This window comes from Aplysia californica, unplaced genomic scaffold (genome assembly GCF_000002075.1).
Source record: "Aplysia californica isolate F4 #8 unplaced genomic scaffold, AplCal3.0 scaffold01142, whole genome shotgun sequence".
Classification (NCBI taxonomy): Eukaryota; Metazoa; Mollusca; class Gastropoda; order Aplysiida; family Aplysiidae; genus Aplysia; species Aplysia californica.
In genome coordinates, this window is record NW_004798412.1 from 38,696 (window position 1) to 61,696 (window position 23,001).

A 23,001-nucleotide genomic window follows, 5' to 3' on the forward strand; every position below is an offset into this window, starting at 1 on the left:
GAAACTGTCTCCTTACACGCGGCGCGACGATCGGGACTGTCGTGTCCAATCGGTCTGTGTAGCGATCGAGAATCTCGTCACGTGAGACAGACTGGAGGTATGGCAGGTTAAAAGCATCACCATTGGTCAAAATACCAAGCCAAGACGTGCCCAGGTCGACACGCAGTGAGTGGGGAGTGTGTGAGTGTGTGTGTGTGTGTGTGTGTGTAAGTGTGTCAAAGTGTGTGTTTGTGTGTGTCAGTGAAGGCAAGGCTAGAGGATACGGGCAAAAAAATAACTTGCTACTGTCTGTTGTGAACTGCCAATCGCGCACGGGATTTGCCAGTCGCGCGCGATGTAACGTCGCGTAAAAAGAGACACTTTTGTCGCTTCTGTCGAACGCGACTGAAAATTTGGGCGCGGCATAGTCGTGCATAAGGACACACCTCATGACTTATTGAGAACGACTATCGCACACAACGTTACGCCGCGTCGCGCATAAGGATACATAGGCCAACTTTAACAGTATTAACACCATCTTTGCATTGAGCTCTAACAGTCGCTCAGTGCCACTTTGCCCTTAGAAAAACGTTTGACTTCAGAACAAAGCCTGGAGTAAGGCAAACATTATATTGACAAGATGTTAGAAAATTCCTGCCCTTCAGTATCATCATGCCTTTGTTTACGCTACATTTATACTTGACTTGACTGCAATCCCTGTCCTTGATACCCCATCGAAGAAGATTTTCCATGGCCAAATTACAGATTTTTTCGCCAGTTTGATGTTTCATATAAAAATACAGCTTTCTATAATCTGAGCAGATGATTCCTTTTGCGAGAACCTCCATCTATGTTACACTGTTTATGTTCCAAAAACTTGATGAATTTAATGGAACCGTTACTATACTATTTTTTAAAAACCATACTTGTAAAAAAATCCCCAATTTTGCATTGCTGACTTCAGGGAATCTAACGAAATAACTAGACAAGTTACAATGTACGTCCTTGTGCAGTAACTTATGAAATAAAGCATTTTTTTATAATTGATTACATAATATTATACCATATATTTGAACTTCGAATTCGTAAGTATGAAAGTTAAGAAGAATCAGGGTGTCCAGCAATATTTGTTGAAAAAATTTACTACCTGGAAAAATAATTTACTACAGCAAATCAAGCTCCACACCAGCTCGAAAAAGGGAGTTTATTTGCGCCATCACTAACATATTATTATTACATAATATACAGAACGAAAATAACACACAACAAAGTCCAGTCGACAAAATGGAGGACAGACAGACCCCTATGTTGTTCCGGCACAGTATGAGCATGACATTGATAAATCAGCCCATACCTACAATTCTTCTGTGCATAAGAGCATGTTAATATCCCCCCCTCCCCCCCTTTGGGAACAGCCTAAAGACGCTTCAGAACAGTAAGTAGTACTGGTGGGGGTGTAGATTTAGACCTAATGTGTGCACACAGGGTGACTGCCAAACCGGCTTCTCTATTTTCCAGGGGGTCATCAATTTTCCAGGCGCATGCTACATAACAACACACACACACGTAAAATATACCCAGACAACAACATGTCAGTGTCGCACTGGGGTCTTGTTTGACTTAGCCTAAAAGTATTTCAGTCTGTTATAAATTTTCCTCTCAAGATTTCTATATATAAAAAAATGAATCCTGCTTTGAGCGTTCGGAAGGGCATTGAACAAGAATTTCGACTGTCAAGAACCAATCTGGGTGTCATGACTCACAATATTATGAACATGAAAGACAGAAAATATTGCTCAAACTTAATAACTTGAATGGCTCTAGTAGACCCATGCAATGTGAGACTACTGAGAGTTGTAAGAACTGCGGGAGGGCAAGATGCAGTGACACTGAAAATCTGCCAGTCTTGAACAGAAAGCGACAATATTGTTATAATTTACTATCACCCATCCAATGAAACGCGAACACTTTACTTCAATAACACGGCTTACAAGGAATGAAGAAACCAGATTCCACACAAGGCCTGCACCAAAGTGCGCTATGCAGAGAGCTCTAAACCTAATCAAATTTCAGAAATTTGCTTTCAACTTTTTTGTCCTCGGGTGTTGCCTTCAGCATCCCCGCTCCTCCCCCGAGTGCATCTTAAAAAAAAAAATCAATAATCCCCTACCCCATTCTGTAGTCCTATATGTACTTCGCAACTTTGAATCAACTTTGCCGACCCCAACAACAAACGCCATGCTCATACGCACAGGTTCACGGTGGCGAGCCCGACAATCCAAAAATCAGACGACGCTTGTATTTTATCTCCCCCCCCCCACAAGTGACAGCACAGAGACGAGTCCGAGTATTGACTATATTTTATTTGCGCAGCGACACAGTGTTTATACAGCATAAAATGACATGTCACAAATGCTGTGTTATCAGTCCATTCCATCTCCGGCAAATTTCTGAAAGCAAAAGCAGATCTTGATTTTCCCAATCGAGCCTCAGTGCCATAGCCGCCTTTTACTTTTTGTGCGAAACGTACTCTCGGACGATGAAAAGGTGAATGAATATTATATCACAATCGCGACGGGCAAAAACGGAGTCATGTACCGCGCCTAGGGTTCACTGAAAAGTCTTGCAGGCTTCATCACTCAGTACGCAGGTTAATTTACGACCATTTAACAAATGTTTACTACCTTCACTGCACATTTACTACCTTTACGACCAGGGTGTCGAATTTACAACTTTTTACGACTTTACATCTTTGCTGGACACCCTGAAGAATATAAGTTTTTTGCTTCTCCAGTAAAATTTGTCTCCTGGCACATAGGTGGTTGAATCACGCAGCTAATGATATTATTTACCTTTGGTCATGAAAAAGTACAGTAGGAAAACAGTACCATTTACTGACAAGAGGGGTAGACAAACTACAGCAAACATCTCGCTCGAATACACAGACAGAAGAGTCTGTGACACTTTTTCTTCAATTTCTCTGACTGATTGTTAACAAAGGTCACATTATTTCTCTGACTGATTGTTAACAAAGGTCACATTATACAGACATTCTCGGGGCATCTTCAACAATTTATCAAGAATTAAGACACTTCTAGGAAACCTTACTCTTTATCTCTGAGGGGGGGGGGTAAACCCACTACAACGTGGCCCTCTTTTGGTACAAAATCTACGAGTGTCAGTGACATAATATGTCTCTAAATTGGTCATTAAATCAAAGCAAGTGAACCAGTTTTGACAGTTCTTCTTCCAACGAATAAAGTCCCTCAAAAAGAGATCTGTTTTTGGCAACTGACGAAAAGTAATTTGAAGTCTAAGGCATCATAAAGAAATGTGCGCAAATCGCCACAAGCAGTTCACCGGAACAGTGGTTCCGACCATGAGCTGCTGGGAGTGGCTTGCAGGAGATAAGCAGAAATTAACCCGAGTTAAACTGGACAGAGTGAGTCAACTGTGCTTCCTTGCTGGTACATGTGAAACAGAATCCCCCCTAATAAGTCTTGAACAAGCCTGAAGAACAGCAATGTTCTTAAACGCACATAAACATAGTATGGTACAGTAATTACCTGAACAGCAAGGGCAGTGGAACCAAGCAGACTGAGCAGGCTGGTCACGTAGGCCACACTTAGGACAGAGGTCAGCTACGCAGAATAAACAAAAGCAATGTACTTTCTTCATTATCAAGGCAATTCTTCAACATAATGTCGGCTACTATAATCCCAGGCTTCTATTTGAATTTTCTAACCTAGCATTAGGGGCATAGAGCAAATATGTAGTCATAAATAACTTGAGGCCACTCACTACTTTTTGGCATTATGATGATTTTCACTTGCTTTCATTCATTTTCTGAAAGAATTCCATTCAAAGACTAAAACTATTCAGTGTTTTGAATTGTAAGCTAAGTAATCAAGGAAGTAGCCAATCCGAGCTAAACACAGCTATTCAAAGTTTCATAAAATCCAACATTCTGTTGGGGGTCAACGACGGAAAAAATGTCTTGCAATTTTTTGCATTTTAGTATTTCTTTCGGATCTCTCCGAAGTCTAGACATTCGGTTAAAATGTGTCTAATGGTAAAATATGTGTTGCATCCGACACAGAACGGCTTCTCATCTCCCAGTAGGAGGTATTTGTGGGTCACGGCCGTGTGTCCGATGCGCAATCAAAGTAAAAAGGACTTCGTCTCTTCTGGAGAGGTCCGAAGGAATTCGCTGTTCTTCCAATAACCATCCACCAGGCCAGCTTGGTTGCCCACTAAGACCTGGGGGAGACCTTGATTACCGAGGCGGCATCTCAGCTCGTATGGGATTCTATCATTTGTGAATAGCATCTAAAACTGGTGGTTCTGTGATTTTCCTTCCATCCCGGGGTAGGAGATAAAGCAGTGGCTGTAGGTGCAATGCCACAAACAAAAACCCAACTCCATCACAGAGGGATTGTAAGAAAAATGAATGGGTATGTTGGTGTCTGTTGTATTATATTGAGAAGTTGTTTGAGGAGATAAAGAAGAGAAAGACGCTATTAAGAGCATAGTTGCTGTGTGTTGCTGAAATACAAAAATTATAATATAATAATAATAATACTAATAGTAATAATAATACCAATTGGAAGCTAGATTCCCCACCCCCCTCCTCCCAGAGCAACCAAGTCCTCTCATCCGAGAGATGGGGGCAGGGGAAGGCTTCGCAGATCCCAGAGGTTAGTAGTATAGGGTTTTACGGCGCTCGCAACTGCGTAAGGTATATGAGCGCGCGAAACACAAGTTGTTTACTTTCGTAAAAGTCCACTGCACGGTTGGTTAACTATTAGACTTTAAAATACTAAAATATTAAAATTCGGTGTAAATATATTTTCAATTTAAAACAACTCTTATAAATAACAATAACATTTTTAAATAGTACGTTTCACTCTCTCCCACAGACTGACTTTAGAAATAAAGTAAAAAAGTACACCTCCAGTTTGTGGGAGAGCCACTGGGAAAAGCAGAAAAACAGACGAAGTCATTTTTACTCGATTGCGCATCGGACACACGGCCCTGACCCACAAATACCTCCTACAGGGAGATGAGAAGCCGTTCTGTGTCGGATGCGACACAGATTTTACCATTAGACACATCTTAACAGAATGTCTAGACTTTGGAGTGATCCGAAGAAAATATTATAACTGCAAGAAATTGCAAGATATATTTTCCGTCGTTGGTTCCAGCAAAATTTTGAATTTTATGAAGGCCATTGGCCTTTATGGCAAATTGTAAAATGAAAACGTACTATTTAAAATTTTTATTGTTACTTAAAAGAGTTGTTTTAAATCACAAATATAATATTTACACTGAATTTTAATATTTTAACATTTTAGCATTTTAGAATCAATTAGTTAACCAATCGTGCAGCGAACTTTTGCGGAAGTAAACAACTTGTGTTTCGCGCGCTCATATGACCTTAGCAGTTGCGAGTGTCTTAAAACCCTATACTACTACTACTAAATCTTTCCTTATCCTTTCTGACTCTCTGTCTTGCATCACCTCACTCACAAACTACACACTCTTACATCCAAAAATTGTTAGGCTACAACAGAAAATTCATACACTATCTGAAACTGGAAAAAACATCATGTTCACATGGATACCTAGCCATGTGGGCATCCGAGGAAACGAGCAGGTAGACGACCTGGCGAAGAAAGCTTCAGGATGGAGTCTCCTCTGGTGTGTACTGTTGGAAGATAGGGCTGTGGCGCCCACTTCATTGTCTTTTTTGGACCCATCTGTGAAGATGAGCTCCGCAACGGGGTATTTATCTATTAGTTTTTGGTATTCTACCTTAAAAGTTTTGGAGTTTGTGCTTTCTTTGTTGTGTGTTGTCAGTTGTAAATCTACTTTTGCCTTGGTGAGGTGCCACGGATGGAGGTCGCAGAAAAGAAATTGTTGGATGTCTTGTTTGGAAAAGTGTACGTTTTTTAGGTCCTCAAGGATTTTGAGGCCGAAGGGTTTGATGAGTTTTTTGTTGTTTTGGAATTTGTTCCTGGTTTCTGGGTTTGTTTTAAAAATGCTGTTGTGCGCTGGATTTTCCGGTGTTAAGCTCTGTTTAACTGCGTATTGTAGTGAGAGTTGTGTGCGTCTGAGTGAGAGTAGTGGTATGTTGGCCTTTTAAGATGTGTGGTTTTGCCGATCCGTAGACTTGACAGCCGTAGTCAAGCCTGGACCGGACAAAGGAGATGTACAGGTGGAGAAGGTGTTTTGAGTCCCCGCCCCACTCCGGATTCGATAGAATTTTCAAAGCGTTTAGCGCTTTCTGGCACCTCACACGAAGGTCTTTGATGTGTGGTATGAATGTGAGTTTTTTGTCGAAAATGACGCCGAGGAAACGAGCTTGGTCCTGGACGGGAATCCTTTCCCCGTATAGTGTCAAATCTGGCTGCAGCACATGTCTGCCTGTTCGACAGAAGTGTACTGCAACCGTCTTTGACGGGGAGAACTTGAAACCGTTATTGTTTGCCCACGTTTCAAGTTTGTGCAGCTGCGTTAGATCTCAAATGAGGATTTTTTGAACGGCAGCATATCAAAAAGTCGTCAACGTATAACGAGCTGTCTATGCTGTTTTGGAGGGTTTTCACTATGGAATTTATTTTAATTTCAAATAGGAGAGGAGAAAGGATGCTCCCCTTCCTCCTGCTGGTGGGGGTCTGAAAGGGAGGATCCGACACGAAGTGTTGTGTTTAGTTGTATTTGTCTGTTTAGTGTTTGGTTATTTATTAAAATGGAGTTGCCCCCAGAGGTGATTTGGTTGTCGGTGTATATTTGGTTGTAAGTTTGATAGTTTTTTAATGTGAATGTGGGTGTTGGCAATTTAGTTTCTTGTAGACAGATTACATTTGGGGTGTGTGAGGTCAAAAGATAAGAGAGTTCTGCCTGGTTTGCACGCAAACCGCGAATGTTCCACTGAAGAACTGCCATTTTAATTTATTTTGAAGGCACGGGTTCGATACATTATTTTTTGGTCGTTGGTGACCTTTGTCTTTGTTTTGTTTTGCTGCGGTCACGGTGGACCGCAGCCTTTTTTGAGGGAGAGTGTGGAGGGGGAGGAGGACCGGAGTCCTGGATGCGGGTAGAGGAGGGGGAGCGGGTGCGGGGAGTGGGTGGAGGGGCTTTGTTCGATGAAGGATGATGGGATAGAGGTTGAAGCAATGAGGGTGTAGGATGTGGTGATTTGTGTGAGGATGATGAATGGGAGGATGTTGTGGGTGAAGATGATGGGGGTAATGATGAGAATGATGAGGGTGAGGACGATGAAGGGGGAGAGGATGAAGAAGATGGCTGAGAGGGTGGTGATGAAGAGGGGGTGTGGGGAGATGGTGGATGGAGAGAGGGAGAGATAGGAGCGGAGGAAGTGGACTTAATGTCCTCCTCCGTCTCCAGACTGGAGTGTTGTTTTTTGCAGGTGTCCTGCTTTCTATTTGTCTGAAGGACCTTTCGGGTTGGGTTTACTGACCCTGGGACAGTCTTCAGGACTTCTGAATATATTTTTGTTGTATTCTTCGGCGTCGATCCTTTTGGGTATAGCGTTGCTCTTGCTTGAGCGAACGTTCCGCTGTACTGGGCCCTATGTGTGAGGATGGCTTTCTCCTGACACCACTTCGGACACTCCGTCGAAGATGCAATGTGACCCCCCTGTCGACAGTTTGGACACCAGGGATCTGCAGAGCAGGTCTCCCCTGAGTGTCCTTCCTTGCCGCAGCGAGGACACGCTGCACCATGACGACAGCACAGCTGTGAGTGTCCGAAGCGCTGACAGTTGAAGCGGGCTTCTTGAGAAGAGCAGCCATTTCGCGTTTTATACTCTTGGATTGCGTGTCCAAGTTGGGCAATCCTCGCTGAAGGCAGTGTGCTGGCCTTGGCAATTTGGGCAGCAAGGACTAGCCTTGAATTCCTTTTCAGGATGCCCAGTCTTGCGGCAGCAAGGACACACGACTGCACGTCGGCATCGCGACTGACTATGGCCGAACTTCTGACACTGAAAGCAGTGCAGAGGGTTTGGCACATTGGGTCGCACGTCCAAGACCAAGTATAATGCCCGAACGGTGGCTGGAGGGCGGCACGAATCGGAAGTTAGAATTATTGTATTCGTTTCCAGTGTGGACTCCCCCCGCTGAATAGTAAATCGGAGGACTATTCGGTGGGCTTCAACCACACCCTCACAGTTATCCACAATTTCTTGGTTTGAGCAGCCCTTCAGCTCATGGCTGTGGACCACGCCCTTCAACTGGTTGAACTTCTGGTGTCACTCTGATACACAAGGAACACCACAGACGGTCGTGATCTTCTCAAGTCCGGCCAGTTCTTTATCCGATGCGCACTTGAGGAGAGCACCAAAGGACAGTTTCTGGACATTTGTAAGAATGTATCCCAGAACCTGTTTTAGAGCATCTCCTGTCTTGAATATGTTTAGATCTGTGATCTTTTTATGCACATCGATGCTGCGGATGGTCAAGTACGGCTGCCGCGGAAGCTCCCTGAGAGGGGAGAGGGCAGAGGCAGTCGTAAAGGTCCTTTTCCCTTTTGGTGTTTGTTTGCTCGGCTCCGTGGCCGCATCCGCTTCTGCGAACCGAGATTTTTTGAAACGTTGGGAGTTGGGGAAGGATTTTTATTTGAAGAAAATTCCACGTGAGTGTTGTTATTTGTTCAACTCCGGGGCTCCCCACCCGCTATCGAGCCCTACAAGAGGACACATTGCTCAGATGACCAGAGCTGTGCCAGGGCTACCCCGGAGCTATACTCTCCACGAGAGTGCATAAAACCCTCCCGTCAAGATGGACCCAGGGCTTGAAGGGGTTTCAACTCCCAACCGATTGAGTGGCATGGACCGTGCCACCCCCCCATCTTAGAAGAAAACCTGGGCCAAAAGGAGTGTCGGCAAGGGACAGTCCGTAGACTGATTTCACTTCAATCGCCAGGTACCCAGTTTCCCTCCTCAAGGGTCGCTCCTCACGGTCAACAAGGCGCCCACTCTGTGGGATGAGTGACCTCTCTTTTTGCTGCACATGAGGTCAGCGGTGGGAGAAAAGATAGAAGAAGAAAGAAAGAAGGAAGGAGAAGAGGAAGATACACCAAAGTAGGTGTCGCATCAGGATCCCAGAGGGTTGGGGTCCGTGTGCGACACTTCGTCTTTGAAGGGGTTACACCTCCTGCAGACGAAGCAGTGGGTCTATTTACATCCCCCCGACCCACTGGGGGTAAAAAGAGGGGTAGCAGAGTCTTGCGTTCTTTTCCGTAAAACTAAACGTGCAGCACTGTTTTGGATAGTTTGAAGTCTTTTGCCTTTCTCCAATGATATTCCTGATAACAAGGAGTTACAATAATCAAGTCTTGATAAAACTAAGCTGGTTAGGCTACTAATAAAACGTATTTTACTAATTTTTCTTATTTCTAAATACATGCTGATCAGATGATTTACCTCAGCCGAAATTGACAAACTGGAATCAAAATAAATGCCAAGATTTATAACTTTTCTTGAAAATGCAAGTTCTGCATCACCAATTGTCAAATGACCGTGATCAACCTCATTTACCAGACTTCGCACTGCCAGCCAGTATGACGAATATTGATTTATTTGCAAGGCGACTGCATTTAACATGCACAGCCTGCATGTCCAACAGTTGAGTTATCAGACTATCAACTGAAAATTCTGGGCGGAAACCAAAGCTTAAGTCGATCTTGATTTTCCTGATTGAGCCTCAGTATTGCACAACCACTTCTGGTTGCACCCATAGCCATTTGATCATGGGGCAACGTACAGATTTCCTCAAATACCCAGAGGTATCCCCGTGGCCCTCAGGATTCCAGGGGCCTGGCAGTCACGCGGACAGTCTGACCCCAAAAACCTGAGTGAGTCCTTACATAATTGGTTTTTACCCCCAAGTGTCTCAAAACATCAAACAAAACTTTCAAATGAAAGTGGAATAACTTTAGCATTGAGAAACGAAAACAAAAAGAAACAGAAAAGTCACAACAGTCCCTTCACCTTCGTGCACTCAAGGCCCACATTTGTCCAAAGACAAGACATGAAGTTTGAGTCTGCCAACACTGCAAGCTCCGAGTACGTGAACCAACCTCTCCGTATGCCTTCCCTTAGTGCCAGACTGTGAATATGGTATGAAACAGAGACGCATCAATATGACAGATATTTAACGAGACCTTCATTTGAATTTTTCATTACGTGAGATTGACCTAGACTAAAAATGAAAATAATTGAAAACGCTATCAAAATTGTCCAAGACAGCAACCCCTTGTCAAAGTGGTTGTCTTGGGACGGGTGGAAATCTTGAACAGTGTCATTATTTTAAAAAGCACAGGGGGAAAGTGGAGGCCAGCATCTGGGACGTTATCACTTACACTGCCAGCTTATTTTAAGGCTTGTCTTTCCCACTGCCGCCAAGCAGTTTTGAGCATATTGTCAACTTTGGGGGTGAATGAGGAAAAAAATCCATTAAAAAAAAATACTCAAGATAGGACATTGAAACTTAAGGATGTTGTTGAGTTCTAAATGAACTGAAACTGACGTTTTAAACTGACCTTGAATCATCTGACCTTGAAGGCCCTCTTGGATTTGACCAAAGGGGTATATTCAAAACAATCTTTATGGGGGGGGGCTACAAATGACAGAGGGGTAGATTGTTGCATCGTCAGTGTTATTCACGAACTGGCTACACGCAGAAAGTAACATATTACAGGAGAGCATAGCGTACTTTACTACAGGCCTACTCAGCGTGCGGCTGGGGTCTCTCACTGGGGGCCTACTATATCATTTAAGTATTAACGTCTATTTATCCAGTTGACTCCATAGTCAATCTCTGAGCATTGTTTCCAAAGGTAATTACAATATTTAGTCCTAAGTGACATAAAAATAAAGAGCTTAATAATTATTTATTTACTACTTAGCCCTATTACTATTAAATCTGTTAGGCAATTTGGGGAAAAAATCGAAATCAACGTCCATATAAAACAATCTAAACAAGACATAACTAGATCTATTTACTGTTCCTGCCTTATAAATGAGTAGGGGCCTACTTACCAAGCCAGTTTTATGTTTCTCTGTAGTATAATCCATGTATCCAGGTGAAATAAGGGTGGGAAATATCGAACAATGAGCAATGTATGATTAAACGTTCCAATCAGACTGTTGCATTGCTTTCTGCTGTGGGTTTGTTTTTTTAGACATTGATCACATCAATTATTAACCTTAACATTTTGCACAAAATTTCTTCTAGTATCAGTTTCCTTCTTCAATGGATTGCAGTGTATGTCTATTCAATTATAATAATTTCAAAATTTTCAATGCAGGTTCTTTTGAAGAACGAGGAGTGGAAGCGTAACAATAGTTTTTAAAAAAGATGTGTGCCAGAATCCGCCCGTGTTTCTCTTGCATTTCGATCTCAAAACTGTCAAACATGGTTAACTTGCAGAAAGATGTTCTGCAAAAAGAGTCTTTAACAATATTGAACAAAAGAAAAGCAAAGAAGGTCCACTGATATGCTCTATCAGAAGGGATATTCAAGCCGTCTCTATCCAATGAGCTTGTGTAGTGGCCGTACTTTTAGTAGTAGAAGGTTGTCTGTCCGAGTTGAAAAATTTCGTCCAGCTCTTCGTCTTTGCAAGTAGCATAGCCAGCAATATAAATCAGAACAGATTTTGTCTCTGTACCAAGTGACTGCTCCAACTCAATTAGATTGTCCACAGTTTCTGAAGCCCTTTCGTCTGTTTCAATGTTAACATTGCAATGGGAGCAGGAATGACCAGGTTCTTCAAGGTTTGAAAGGTCTGCATCAAGAGATATAAGTAGTCTTGATCTTTTGATTTTGATTTTTCCACAATTTGCTGAATGTTAATAAAGTAGGTCCCTCCTGAGCCCTATGACATATTGATGGGAGGACTGAAGTAACCAACCATACATGCTTCGAACACCAAATGTTTACCAGTGAATCTAAGAATATTTTAATGAGTTTACACACTGTTGTTGGTGATCATGAAATGCAAGGTTGGATTCAACAAGAAAGGCAGAATGAAGAGTCTGGTACGAGAGAGACACTTCTTGACTGTACTGGAACGATAACACCTTTTGAAATTGATTCCACACTTCACATTTCTATCATGAACAAAGAACACCACGTAGAGCTATTATATCCAGTACAATGATAATATTGGTGAATAAATACCGCTTAATGCACAACACGACGCTTTGCATCAATTGAACATTTGATTTTGTCGGGCTTGCGAAAGACTTGCTAGACACTAGACAGAGAGAAAGGACTGATTTTACACAGTACACAGCTCACGCTTGAACTTGCACTGAAGACTAGATTACACACTATGCAAGATTCTGTCGTGCCAAGGCAGAGCGACGTATCTGCATTTTTTATGATTTTGAGTTACGTCGCGCTGCCATTGGAAATAATATGGGCATGGCCCTATGTCTGTTTGCCTCAGTGAAATATTCTATTTGTTGTGCAGATACAAGAAGCAGAATGGGAATAGGCGTCCAATTAAAGGAAGATGCAAAATCTAATTACATTTTTTGGCAGATACGTCGCGTCTGCTATCTAGGTCAGTAGTGTCATTGGCTGACTAAGCGGCGACGCGACACTCGGGAATCAGGGGGAGGGAAAGGGGGTCTAATGTTTTAGTTACCTCCCTTACAGAAAACACCGTAGGCCCCCAGTCCGAGACCCCAGCCATACGCTGGGAAGGCCTGTTAGTAAAGAACGCCATGCAGGAGAGGCAAAAAACGGATTAGTGTTTAAATGGATAGCATAATCTTACATATTTTTATACGAAATGTTGTTATAAACGTAGGAACTAATTACTACTTGATTTTTCTTAAATACAACTGATAGTTTTATTAAACATGTAGTTGGTTATTTATAGAATATCAAGAAATGTGCAGCACAGTGCTGGTGGCCGGTTCTATGCAGTTAGCCCCTTTGCCTATAAAACTTTCGTGCACAGCCGAGACACGAGACGTCATGTAGCCAGTTTGGTGCAGCTGTGTGTCACTGTTTGCTATTATGGCTAAAGGTCTACATGGATGATGGCAAGCTATGGTATTTTTCAACTGATACCTAAATCTCTGGGCTGACGGGTTAGAACTGGGTTCAAATCTTAACCTGGTCGATTCAAATTCATACATCAAATGCTTTGAAACGACAAGTTCAGTGCTTTGGTTGGCCCTCTGTCAGTAAACGAGGTATGGGTTAGAATTTTGTGACCTTTCAATTCATAACAAAGACTTTAAAATTGAAGATTTTAGCTGCTATTTCGCCTGATATGTGGCATTACATGACCAGTGATAGCTGAAGTCGTCAACCCGGTATCGGTAGGCCTATAACGCGAACACGTGAAATGGTATAGGTTTAACGTCCCTTTCAACATTCTTGGTTATTTAGGAGGCAGGGGCCTAGACTGTAACAATGTAAGATTTTAGCTGCATTGTGCGAAATACAGTCAAACCTGTGTAAGACGGCCATCTACTGTCAAGGAGAACAGTGGCCATATAAGACAGGTCGCCCTTTTAGGCAGGACTGATCAAGATTAAGAAAATAAACCATTCCCATCTGAGGTCCCAATCGAAAGTAGCCGCATTGTTGTTGTTGGTTTGTATTTTGTTTGTAATTTTTGTTTTGTTGCTGATTTTACACAAGGGTGACAATAAAACGAAATGTATCACACGAGGAAGACCGAGTGCCATGTTTAAACAAACACTTGGGACGCCACCACTCGGAGAACAAGTGACGCTTCTGTCACAAGTTCATGTTGACGTCCTTTGTTACTTTGTTACAGACTTGGTAAACAGCGACATGCGAATAACTTGAGAACTACAGATGGACGCTATTTATAGCAAGAGCCATGTTGTTTTTCTATCTGTATAGAATTAATGTTTTAATGAATGTTTCTAGTTACTCACGTTTCAACTTTATTTTGACTGTTCGTGAATTTTTATTGCATTGTATATTTTTAGTGAACACATTTTCAACCTCACTGCGAGACTGTTTTTCTGGTATAAAATTTTACACATATGCATTTATATTATATATGTATAATACTTTGTTTTACGTACACATTTGTGTCGATTAATTTTTAAGATGTGATGTCTTTTTCATTGTAATGCGCATTGAGCATCTTTTAGGAAATGGAAATGCGCAGTATAAATGCTATTTATTATTATTATTATTATTGTTTGACATCATTGAGGGATTCCCACTTAGTTGTCTTGTCGTTCGCGGTGGCAACACGACCGGAAAGCACTATTGCAGTATTTTTAAGCCTGTAGCCTACTGTGGCGTGGTGGCTAGTGCGCTTGTCTCCAAAGCAGAAAGTCCAGGTCCGAGCCTCAGTTCAGCCACAGATTTTTTTTCCGCCCCCTCCTGCCCACCCACCTGTAATGTGTACCTGAATTCGAGTTGGGGAAGTAAAGAACTAATTTTTTTAAAACAAAATTTTCTCAAAAAATATATAAATATAAGATAACTGAAAAAGCATGCGATGTCGTGACTTTGACGGATTTAAAAAACATACAAAAAATTGGTCAGTTATCTTATATATAATTTTTTAGAAAAAAATTTTGTTTTTTAAAAATTAGTCCTTTACTTCCCCACCTCGAAGTCAGGTACCTATTACAGGTGGGTGGGCAGGAGGGGGGGGGGAAGGGGAGAAAAAAAATCTGTGGCTGAACTGAGGCTCGAACCTGGACTTTCTACTTTGGAGACAAGTGCAACTAACCACTCCGCCACCACGCCACTGTAAGCTACAGGGTTTAAAAATACTGCAATAGTGCTTTGCGGTCGTGTTGCCACCGCGAACGACAACAAAGTGGGAATCCCTCAATGATGTCAAACAAGATGGCTGTTACTATAAATATCGGCCAAAGGCGTACATCTGTCGTTCTCAAGTTATCCGCATGTGTAAACAGCGACCACTCATCTCACTTACGATGTGTGTATGAGTTCTGGGTGGGGCTTATGGGTTATGAGGGACCACACGCTTACCTCACCAGCAGCTGAAAATTGGTAGCAATTTGTCAACAGTGGGAGGGGCCTACGCAACATGATCGGTTGGAGGGACTACTTAACAATAATGACAGGTGATTGAATTATGACGGCTCGCTCACAACGCCAGGGGCCAAAGCACAATTTATGACAAAACGTAATGAAGTCACTAAGGTGGCCGTCTGAGACGTGTTATTCCTTAGTGTGACAGGAGTTGTGTACTAAAATATGGTGGCCACAGCTGCGTTGGACAAGTGCCCGTTTCACACAATTAAATTATATAGAAAAAAACGCAAGGGGGGGAAATGGAAAGTGGCCGTTTGTACAGGTGGCCGTCTTATAGAGGTGGCGGTCAGGGCAGGTTTGACTGTACAATGTATCCCAATGTGTGAGGTCATCAATTTTCTGAACTAGAACTGTTGATATTTGATTAGCTCTATGTGTTTACAAAAATACAAACAAAACCCCTAACACTAACAGACCCAAACTAAAGTTTTTAAGAAAGTCAGGACAAGATTTTTTTCTCAATAGAAACAAACAAACCGACAAATTTCCAGTTCTGTTTAATATCCTCCAAGGGCAGAGCCTTGGTGTGGCAATGTTGGCCTCGTGTCTCTAATCTGGACCAAGAGGTTATGAGTTCGATTCTCCACTGAATTATTATAAGACTTGAAATTTGGCCATCTTATTGTCTGGTGCCTGACTGAAAGAATGTGAAAACCGATAGTTTGATTGCACCTCGGCAGGTTCATTTCTTCCTGTATTTAACATTCATCATTTCTCACGCTTGACTTCCTATGAATGATAAATAGTGAAACAGTATAAGTTACATGGAAGAAAAACCCTTCTGAATTTATAGATTGTGAGTCTTTACTATCCCGATCAGCATTGTTCAATGCTAATCAGTTGACAGAGTATCGTAAAATGGATTGGTAATCAAGTAGCACTTCTTACAGCGAACGGATTTCTCCTCTTTTATTTTGCTGGAGCAACTGTAGAGAGGAGTTAAGTCCATCAGCTCCAAATTTGGTTGGTTTTTACCGCTTGGAAGAATTTGGTGAGGTTCACCTCCCTGACTCATCAGGATACACCTAGGGCTGTCACTGAAGAGTCCCTGATTTTCCTGTTAAGGTGGACGCCAGGTCCTAAATTTTTGCGAAAAGCCTGGTGTTTCAGATATTTCACAAGGTATGGAAAGGGCTTTGGGCATGATGATTGTGTTTTATTGACGCACTGGGCTGGCACATACATTATAGGGGGAAGTTCTTCAACCTCTTCTTGATACAACTGAGCTTGGAAACCCACTTTATAAGAAACCCCTTTCCTAGTATCTTTTATGCAATTTCAACTCTTTTTTGTGGCCAAAAAATATAGAAGCGGGTTTGCCAAAGTTGAATATCTGTTTTGATATGACAAATCATAACTGTATAAGAGGTGCTTTTGGTAGCCAGGATTTCCTTTCCTAAAGCCGATTATGTGCGATGCACTTTCTTCTTCTACCAGACATAGCCCATCACATTGTTTGTTTGTTTGTTTAGTACAGGGTTTTACGGCGCTCGCAACTGCATAAGGCCGTATGAGCACGCGAAACACAAGTTGGTTGCATTCGCAACAGTTCACTGCATGGTTGGTCAACTATTAGACTTTAAAATGCTAAAATATTTAAAATTCTGTGTAAATATATTTAAAACAACTCTTACATCAATAACAATTTTTAACAACATTGTTTCACTTTACAATTTGCCATAAAGGCCAATGGCCTTCATAAAATTCAAAACTCTGCTGGGACCAACGACGGAAAAAATGTCTTGCAATTTCTTGCATTTATAATATTTCCTTCGGATCTCTCCAAAGTCTGGTGTTCGTCCTTCCTGAGGGAAGAAGACCTTCTTCATCATATCCGGGGGGTGGGGGTGGGTCCTCAGGTGGCTGATTAAGCCAATCTTCGCCTTGAAGGTCCTTGGGCAGTGAGGGCAAGGTAGCGCTGTAGGGTCATGAATTGCGGGAGCACTGCTTGCACGGGACTTTCTTGTTGCGCGCTTGCTCTTCGCTGTTTCCAGACGCCGTGATTCATACGCTGCCGCTCCCTTGCTGATGGCTCCACGCCAGGCTGCACGGTTTTGGGCTGTCGTTTCCCACGAGTTGTGGTCAATGCCGAAGTCTTTCAGAGAGGCCTTAAGGGTGTCTTTAAACCGCTTCTTCTGACCTCCATGGGAGCGTGCTCCAGTCTGAAGTTCTCCATATAGGATGCGTTTTGGCAGACGCTCGTCTGGCATTCTGACTACATGGCCAGCCCAGCGGAGTTGTGTCTTTCGGAGCATTGTGAAGATGCTCGACATACCTGTCTGCTCGAGGATTTCAGTGTCTGGGACTTTGTCCTGCCACTTCACTCTGAGCAGTTTGCGGAGGCAGTTGAGGTGAAATCGGTTGAGTTTCTTGGCGTGCCTCTGGTATACTGTCCAGGTCTCGCTTGCATATATAGTAGTGTGGTGAGGACAAAGGCTTTGTAGACACTGAGCTTGGTCGATAGGCTCACTCCTTTGCGTTCCCACACTGATGTACGTAGAAGTCCAAACGCAGAACTCGCCTTTGCGATTCTAGCATGGGTCTCATCGTCGATGTGCACACTGCGAGAAAGGGTGCTGCCTAGGTACACAAACTTGTCCACAGTTGCTAGCTTCTGCCCGTTCACTGTCACAGTAAGTTCTTGGTAGGGGTTTTTCGGTGCAGGCTGATACATAACCTCTGTCTTCTTCGTACTGATGGTGAGTCCAAAGTTGCTGCATGCATTGGAGAACAGATCCATGGAGTGCTGCATATCTTCCGCACTTCCAGCGTTCAAGGCACAGTCATCAGCAAAGAGGAAGTCTCTTAGCTTGTCAACATGGACCTTTGTTTTGTCTTGCAGTCTTCTGAGGTTGAATAGCCTCCCATCAGTTCGGTATCGGATGTCCATGCCTTGGTTGGCTTCTCGAAAGGCATCTGAAAGCATAGCTGAGAACAGCATGCTAAACAGTGTTGGGGCAAGAACACAGCCTTGTTTCACTCCGTTTGTGACAGCGAAGGGAGTGGAAGATTCTCTGTCGTCAAGAACTTGTGCTTGCATTCCATTGTGAAGCTGTCGGATCACTTCGATGAATTTGTCTGGGCATCCGAACTTGCTCATGATCTTCCAGAGACCGTCGCGACTGACGGTGTCGAATGCTTTGGTGAGATCGACAAATGTTGTGTATAGGTCGACATTTTGTTCCTGGCAATTTTCCTGCAGCAAATATCATGTCGGTGGTACCTCGCTCTTTCCTGAATCCACACTGGCTCTCTGGAAGTAGGCCCTGCTCAAGATGATCGATGAGCCGATTAAGGAGAATCCTTGCGAGAATTTTTCCAGCTATGCAGAGGAGAGAGATGCCTCTGTGATTGTCGCACACCTGTCTGTTGCCTTTCCGTTTGTAAAGGTGGATGATAGACGCATCTTTGAATTCCTGGGGGGCAATTTCCTGGTCCCATATGACGTTTATCAGTTGGTTCAACTTGTTGCGCAGCAGTGGTCCAGTATGCTTGTATACCTCTGCTGGGATTGCATCAGCACCTGGAGCCTTGCCAGAAGATAACTGATGGATGGCTTTCTCTAGTTCCGGTAGTGTTGGAGGGTTGCCCATGTTAAGGTTGATGGTGTTTTGGGGCAGTCTGTTGATAGCCTCCTCGTTGATGTGGGAGAGTCTATTTAGGACAGCATCAAAGTGCTCAGTCCATCTGTCAAGAATGTGGGCCTTCTCTGTCAGCAGTTTTTGTCCGTCCGCGCTCAGTAATGGAGATGAGCTCGCTGGTTGAGGTCCATACACCGTTTTGATGGCATCATAGAAACGCTTCATATCTTTCTTGTCAGCGTAGTTTTGGATCTCTTCATCCTTCTGCTTTAGCCATGAGTCCTGCATTTGTCGTAGTTTCTGCTGGACTGGACTGCGAATGTTGTTGTAGGCAGCTTGGTTTGCAGGGGATTTGTTGTTTTCAAGAACTCTTTGGATCCTGTATTTTTCCTCCAGAAGGTTATTTATTTCATCATTGTTTTCATCAAACCAGTCCTGGTGCTTACGTTTGGTCTGGCCGATAGTCTCATAGGCTGTTCTATAGACCTCGTCCCGGAAGGCTTCCCAACTCTCTACAACGTTGTCAGATATCTGAATTTGTTGTGCTCTTTCTTCCAGGGTCTCTCTTAACTCTGTACTGACTGCTTGCTTCTTCAGGCTTACAACATTGATGCGTTTGGGTGCTGGCTTCCCCTGGGGGCGTCGCTTGGGAAGTATCCTGATGTTTATTTTTGAAATGATGAGGCGATGGTCCGTCCAACACTCTGCACCACACATGGCCTTGGTTACTCTGACGTCCTGTCTATCTCTTTGCCTGACGATGACATAGTCGATAAGGTGCCAGTGCTTAGAGCGGGGGTGCATCCATAACGTCCTGTTATGGGCAGGGAGACGGAACATTGTATTGGTAACCAGAAGTTCGTGTTCAGCACAAAGCTGCAGGAGGAGAAGGCTGTTGCTGTTCAATCTACCAATGCCATTCTTACTGAGGACGTTCTCCCAGGACTGGTGGTCCACACCGACTCGGGCATTGAAGTCGCCGAGAATAATCAACTTTTCAGTTTTTGGCACAGCTGTCACAAGGGAATTCCTGTTTCTTTCCTGTGAGTGTCAGTTTCATGGTCATTATTCTGTCGTTGATACCTTGGGGGAGGCTGCTCAATTTGTTCATAAGCTCATTCCTCACTGCAAAGCCAACGCCAGCTTCACGGCGGTTGTCTTTGGCTCGCCCACTCCAGAAGAATGTAAAGCCTGCTCCAGTCTCCTTGAGCTGTCCCTCCTCGGCAAGGCGTGTCTCACTAAGGGCAGCAATGTCAACCTTATATCTTGCGAGTTCTCGGCCGACCAGTGCGGTTCTTCTCTCTGGTCTAATTGCCAGTGCGTTGTCTAGTAGGGTGCGCACATTCCATGTGCCAAAGATGAATGGCTTCATCTTGATCTTTTGCTTCTTGTTGTTCTTACCGCTGGTGTGGGATCCCCGCCAGCCGCGGCGTGCTGGCCAGGGTAGGTGAGGCAAGCAATTTTTTCGACACCTTTTCTAGTCCGCTCCTCATGCTATGGAGGTGAGCAGTGCGATCCTAAAAAGGGCTGCTCAGTCGCTCAGGGGGCTGCCGAATCTCGCTCTTGCCTCGGTTCAAGTGAAAGACGACCATATGGCCTGAGCCGCCTGTGTGCAGGTCTGCGTCTACAGCTCCCAGTGTATCCACACCTGCTGCTTCGTCCCTCGCCCAACGCCACAGGGCTTGGAAAAGTTGATGATGGGGGAGGGGGGAGGGGAAGGATGAAGTTGATGAAGATGACTTGCACGTGAGTTGGATTAAAGTGAGGGAGAGTTGCGCATGGTCGTCAGCCTCACTCTCTCGTCCCGGCCCATCTGGGTCCAGTGGCAAGACAAAGTCAAGACGGCTGGAGATGAGAAGGGATGCAGTGGATGGCCAGCAGCGTCCTAGGTGTCTAACTGCATCCTGTTTGCGCTCCACGGCGCTTTGCTGTATCCGCCTTTCTGCCCGTTGAACCAGTCAAGTGGTTTCTTCCGCGCCATCTGCCGGATGCAGTCTTTTGTGTCAGTAGCCCCACCTCCCCAAGGACGAAGCAGCAAATTGCTCTAAACAACGACGGAAAAAATGTCTTGCAATTTCTTGCATTTATAATATTTCCTTCGGATCTCTCCAAAGTCTAGACATTCGGTCAAGAGGTGTCCAACGGTAAAATCTGTGTCGCATCCGACACAAAACGGCTTCTCATCTTCCTGTAGGAGGTATTTGTGGGTCAGGGCCGTGTGTCCGATGTGCAATAGAGTAAAAATGACTTCGTCTCTTCTGGAGAGGTCCGAAGGATTTCGCTGTTCCAGTTTGGGTTTTATAATATACAGTTTATTGTTTTTCTGTTTTTCCCAGTGGCTCTCCCACAGACTGGAGGTGTACTTTTTTACTTTATTTCTAAAGTCAGTCTGAGGGAGAGTGTTTGTTGTTGATCCCAGCAGAAGAGAGGCTTTCTTCGCCAGGTCATCTACCTTTTTGGAGGTAAGAGTGTGTAGTAGTAGTAGTAGTACAGGGTTTTACGGCGCTCTCAACTGCGTAAGGTCATATGAGCGCGCGAAACACAAGTTGGTAGCATTCGCAACAGTTCACTGCACGGTTGGTCGACAATTAGACTTTAAAATGCTAAAATACTAAAATTCCATGTAAATATATTTGCGATTTAAAACAACTCTTATAAATAACAATAAACAAATTTTTAACAATATTGTATCACTTTACAATTTGCCATAAAGGCCAATGGCCTTCATAAAATTCAAAATTTTGCTGGGACCAACGACAGAAAAAATGTCTTGCAATTTATTGCATTTATAATATTTCCTTCGGATCTCTCCAAAGTCTAGACATTCGGTTAAGATGTGTCTAATGGTAAAATTTGTGTCGCATCCGACACAGAACGGCTTCTCATCTCCCTGTATGAGGTATTTGTGGGTCAGGGCCGTGTGTCCGATGCGCAATCGAGTAAAAATAATTTCGTCTCTTCTGCAGAGGTCCGAAGGATTTCCAAAGCCCTGCAACGCTCCTACTGTGAATGAACTTTGATTACCCCAGCAACCGCCAGCCGGTCCCTTACTCTTGCTGCACTCACACAATACGAATTCGCACAGGTTCACTGACCGGTCACGATGACGGGCCTGACAATCCAGAATTCGGAGGACGCTTGTTTTCTTTTTTTTCCCTTTATTTTGTCATTATAGTGAAAACAGTGAGAATATCGATTTAATTTGTATGGCAACACAGTGTTTTTATGCACAAACTGCACGTTACAAATTTTTATTCACTGTAAATCTACCAAACTAGATCTATCATCGGACAATTCTGAGCGGTAACGAAAGTGAAAGTAGATTTTGATTTTCCCGACGGAGTCTCTGTTTTACACATACACTTCCACCTGCCGCCACAGCCGCTAATTCGCGTGAAACGTACTCTCGGACTGGGGAAAGCCGAAAGTAATATCACAAACGTGACCGGTAAAATATGAACTAGAATTTGGTTTCCAGGACTTTGTGCATTTTCTTGGGTTTCAGATTCCCGCAGTCCCCCTACGTAAAATCCTCATTTGGTACTGACCAATTCTCTAGACCAAGACATATTTAAGATTGTTTTGCTTCGATATCGATTTTCTTTCTACATTCAAAATTCTGTTTTCTAGATATAAATTAAATGCACAGATTTTCCAGCCGCAGCAAAACCCAAAGATAAACATAAAGAATGAATGAATGAAAGGAAGGAGGACGATTATCTATCGTGAGTAGACAGATTTTAGGCCATATGCATGTGAAAAACTATTACCGACCAAACTTCACAGATAGACAATGGTCGAGCGTACGAAATACGCAATCTGGCAGTTTCTAATACAACTTATTACCGAGCGTTGCCGTATAGGCCTATATCCGACAAATTACGGTGGCAAGTGCTGATCATAGAGCTGTATGGTGCTAAATCCTCTCTCTCTCTCTAACGCATGGAGTTGATATGATGATGCAGCTAGTACGAAACTTTCGGAAGGTACAGAGTTCCGCAATAACAAAGAAGACTGGAAGCACGGCAGAATTTTTTTTTTCTTCGTCTTTCGGCACCCGTTGCAAATCCGGTAGTTTTGACACCTCTCGATTGGTACGGCGGTAGAATAGGCCTAAAATCGGTAACTACCGGAAAAATCTGTAGATTTAGGCAGCCCTGATAAGTGAAAAGTAACTCGAGTCTCTTGCCATTTCTGATTAAATGGAGGGTCCATTTTAAAAAAGGGAGATGTTACATAGTTGTAATTTATAACGTGTAATTCACTGTAATGCGATCATGAATCATTACGAATGTCCTGCAGTCTAAAACCCACTCGAAGAGGTGTAGAACAGTGTTCAACTAATC

The 23,001-nt window shown here is 43.4% G+C and overlaps 2 protein-coding genes across 2 annotated transcripts in view; both read right to left on the reverse strand.

Annotated features, from left to right (window-relative positions):
* Nucleotides 1-23,001, reverse strand: part of LOC101845817 — a gene marked incomplete at its 5' end in the record, with an annotated part of 65,819 nt that overhangs the window by 13,644 nt on the left and 29,174 nt on the right. The window contains 2 exon segments of the mRNA XM_005111886.3: nucleotides 3,546-3,620; nucleotides 9,992-10,109. Coding sequence (XP_005111943.1) covers nucleotides 3,546-3,620; nucleotides 9,992-10,109 — 193 coding nt within the window.
* On the reverse strand, nucleotides 6,761-9,017 carry LOC106013693 (putative protein TPRXL). Its single transcript, XM_013090101.2, has one exon. It carries the CDS (start codon nucleotides 8,011-8,013, stop codon nucleotides 6,961-6,963), a length of 1,053 nt encoding a protein of 350 aa, XP_012945555.1. The 5' UTR covers nucleotides 8,014-9,017; the 3' UTR covers nucleotides 6,761-6,960.

What these genes read in the sequence shown, in the direction of transcription:
- LOC106013693 (XM_013090101.2), bottom strand. Translation starts at nt 8,013, where the DNA reads ATGTGCCAAACCCTCTGCACTGCTTTCAGTGTCAGAAGTTCGGCCATA.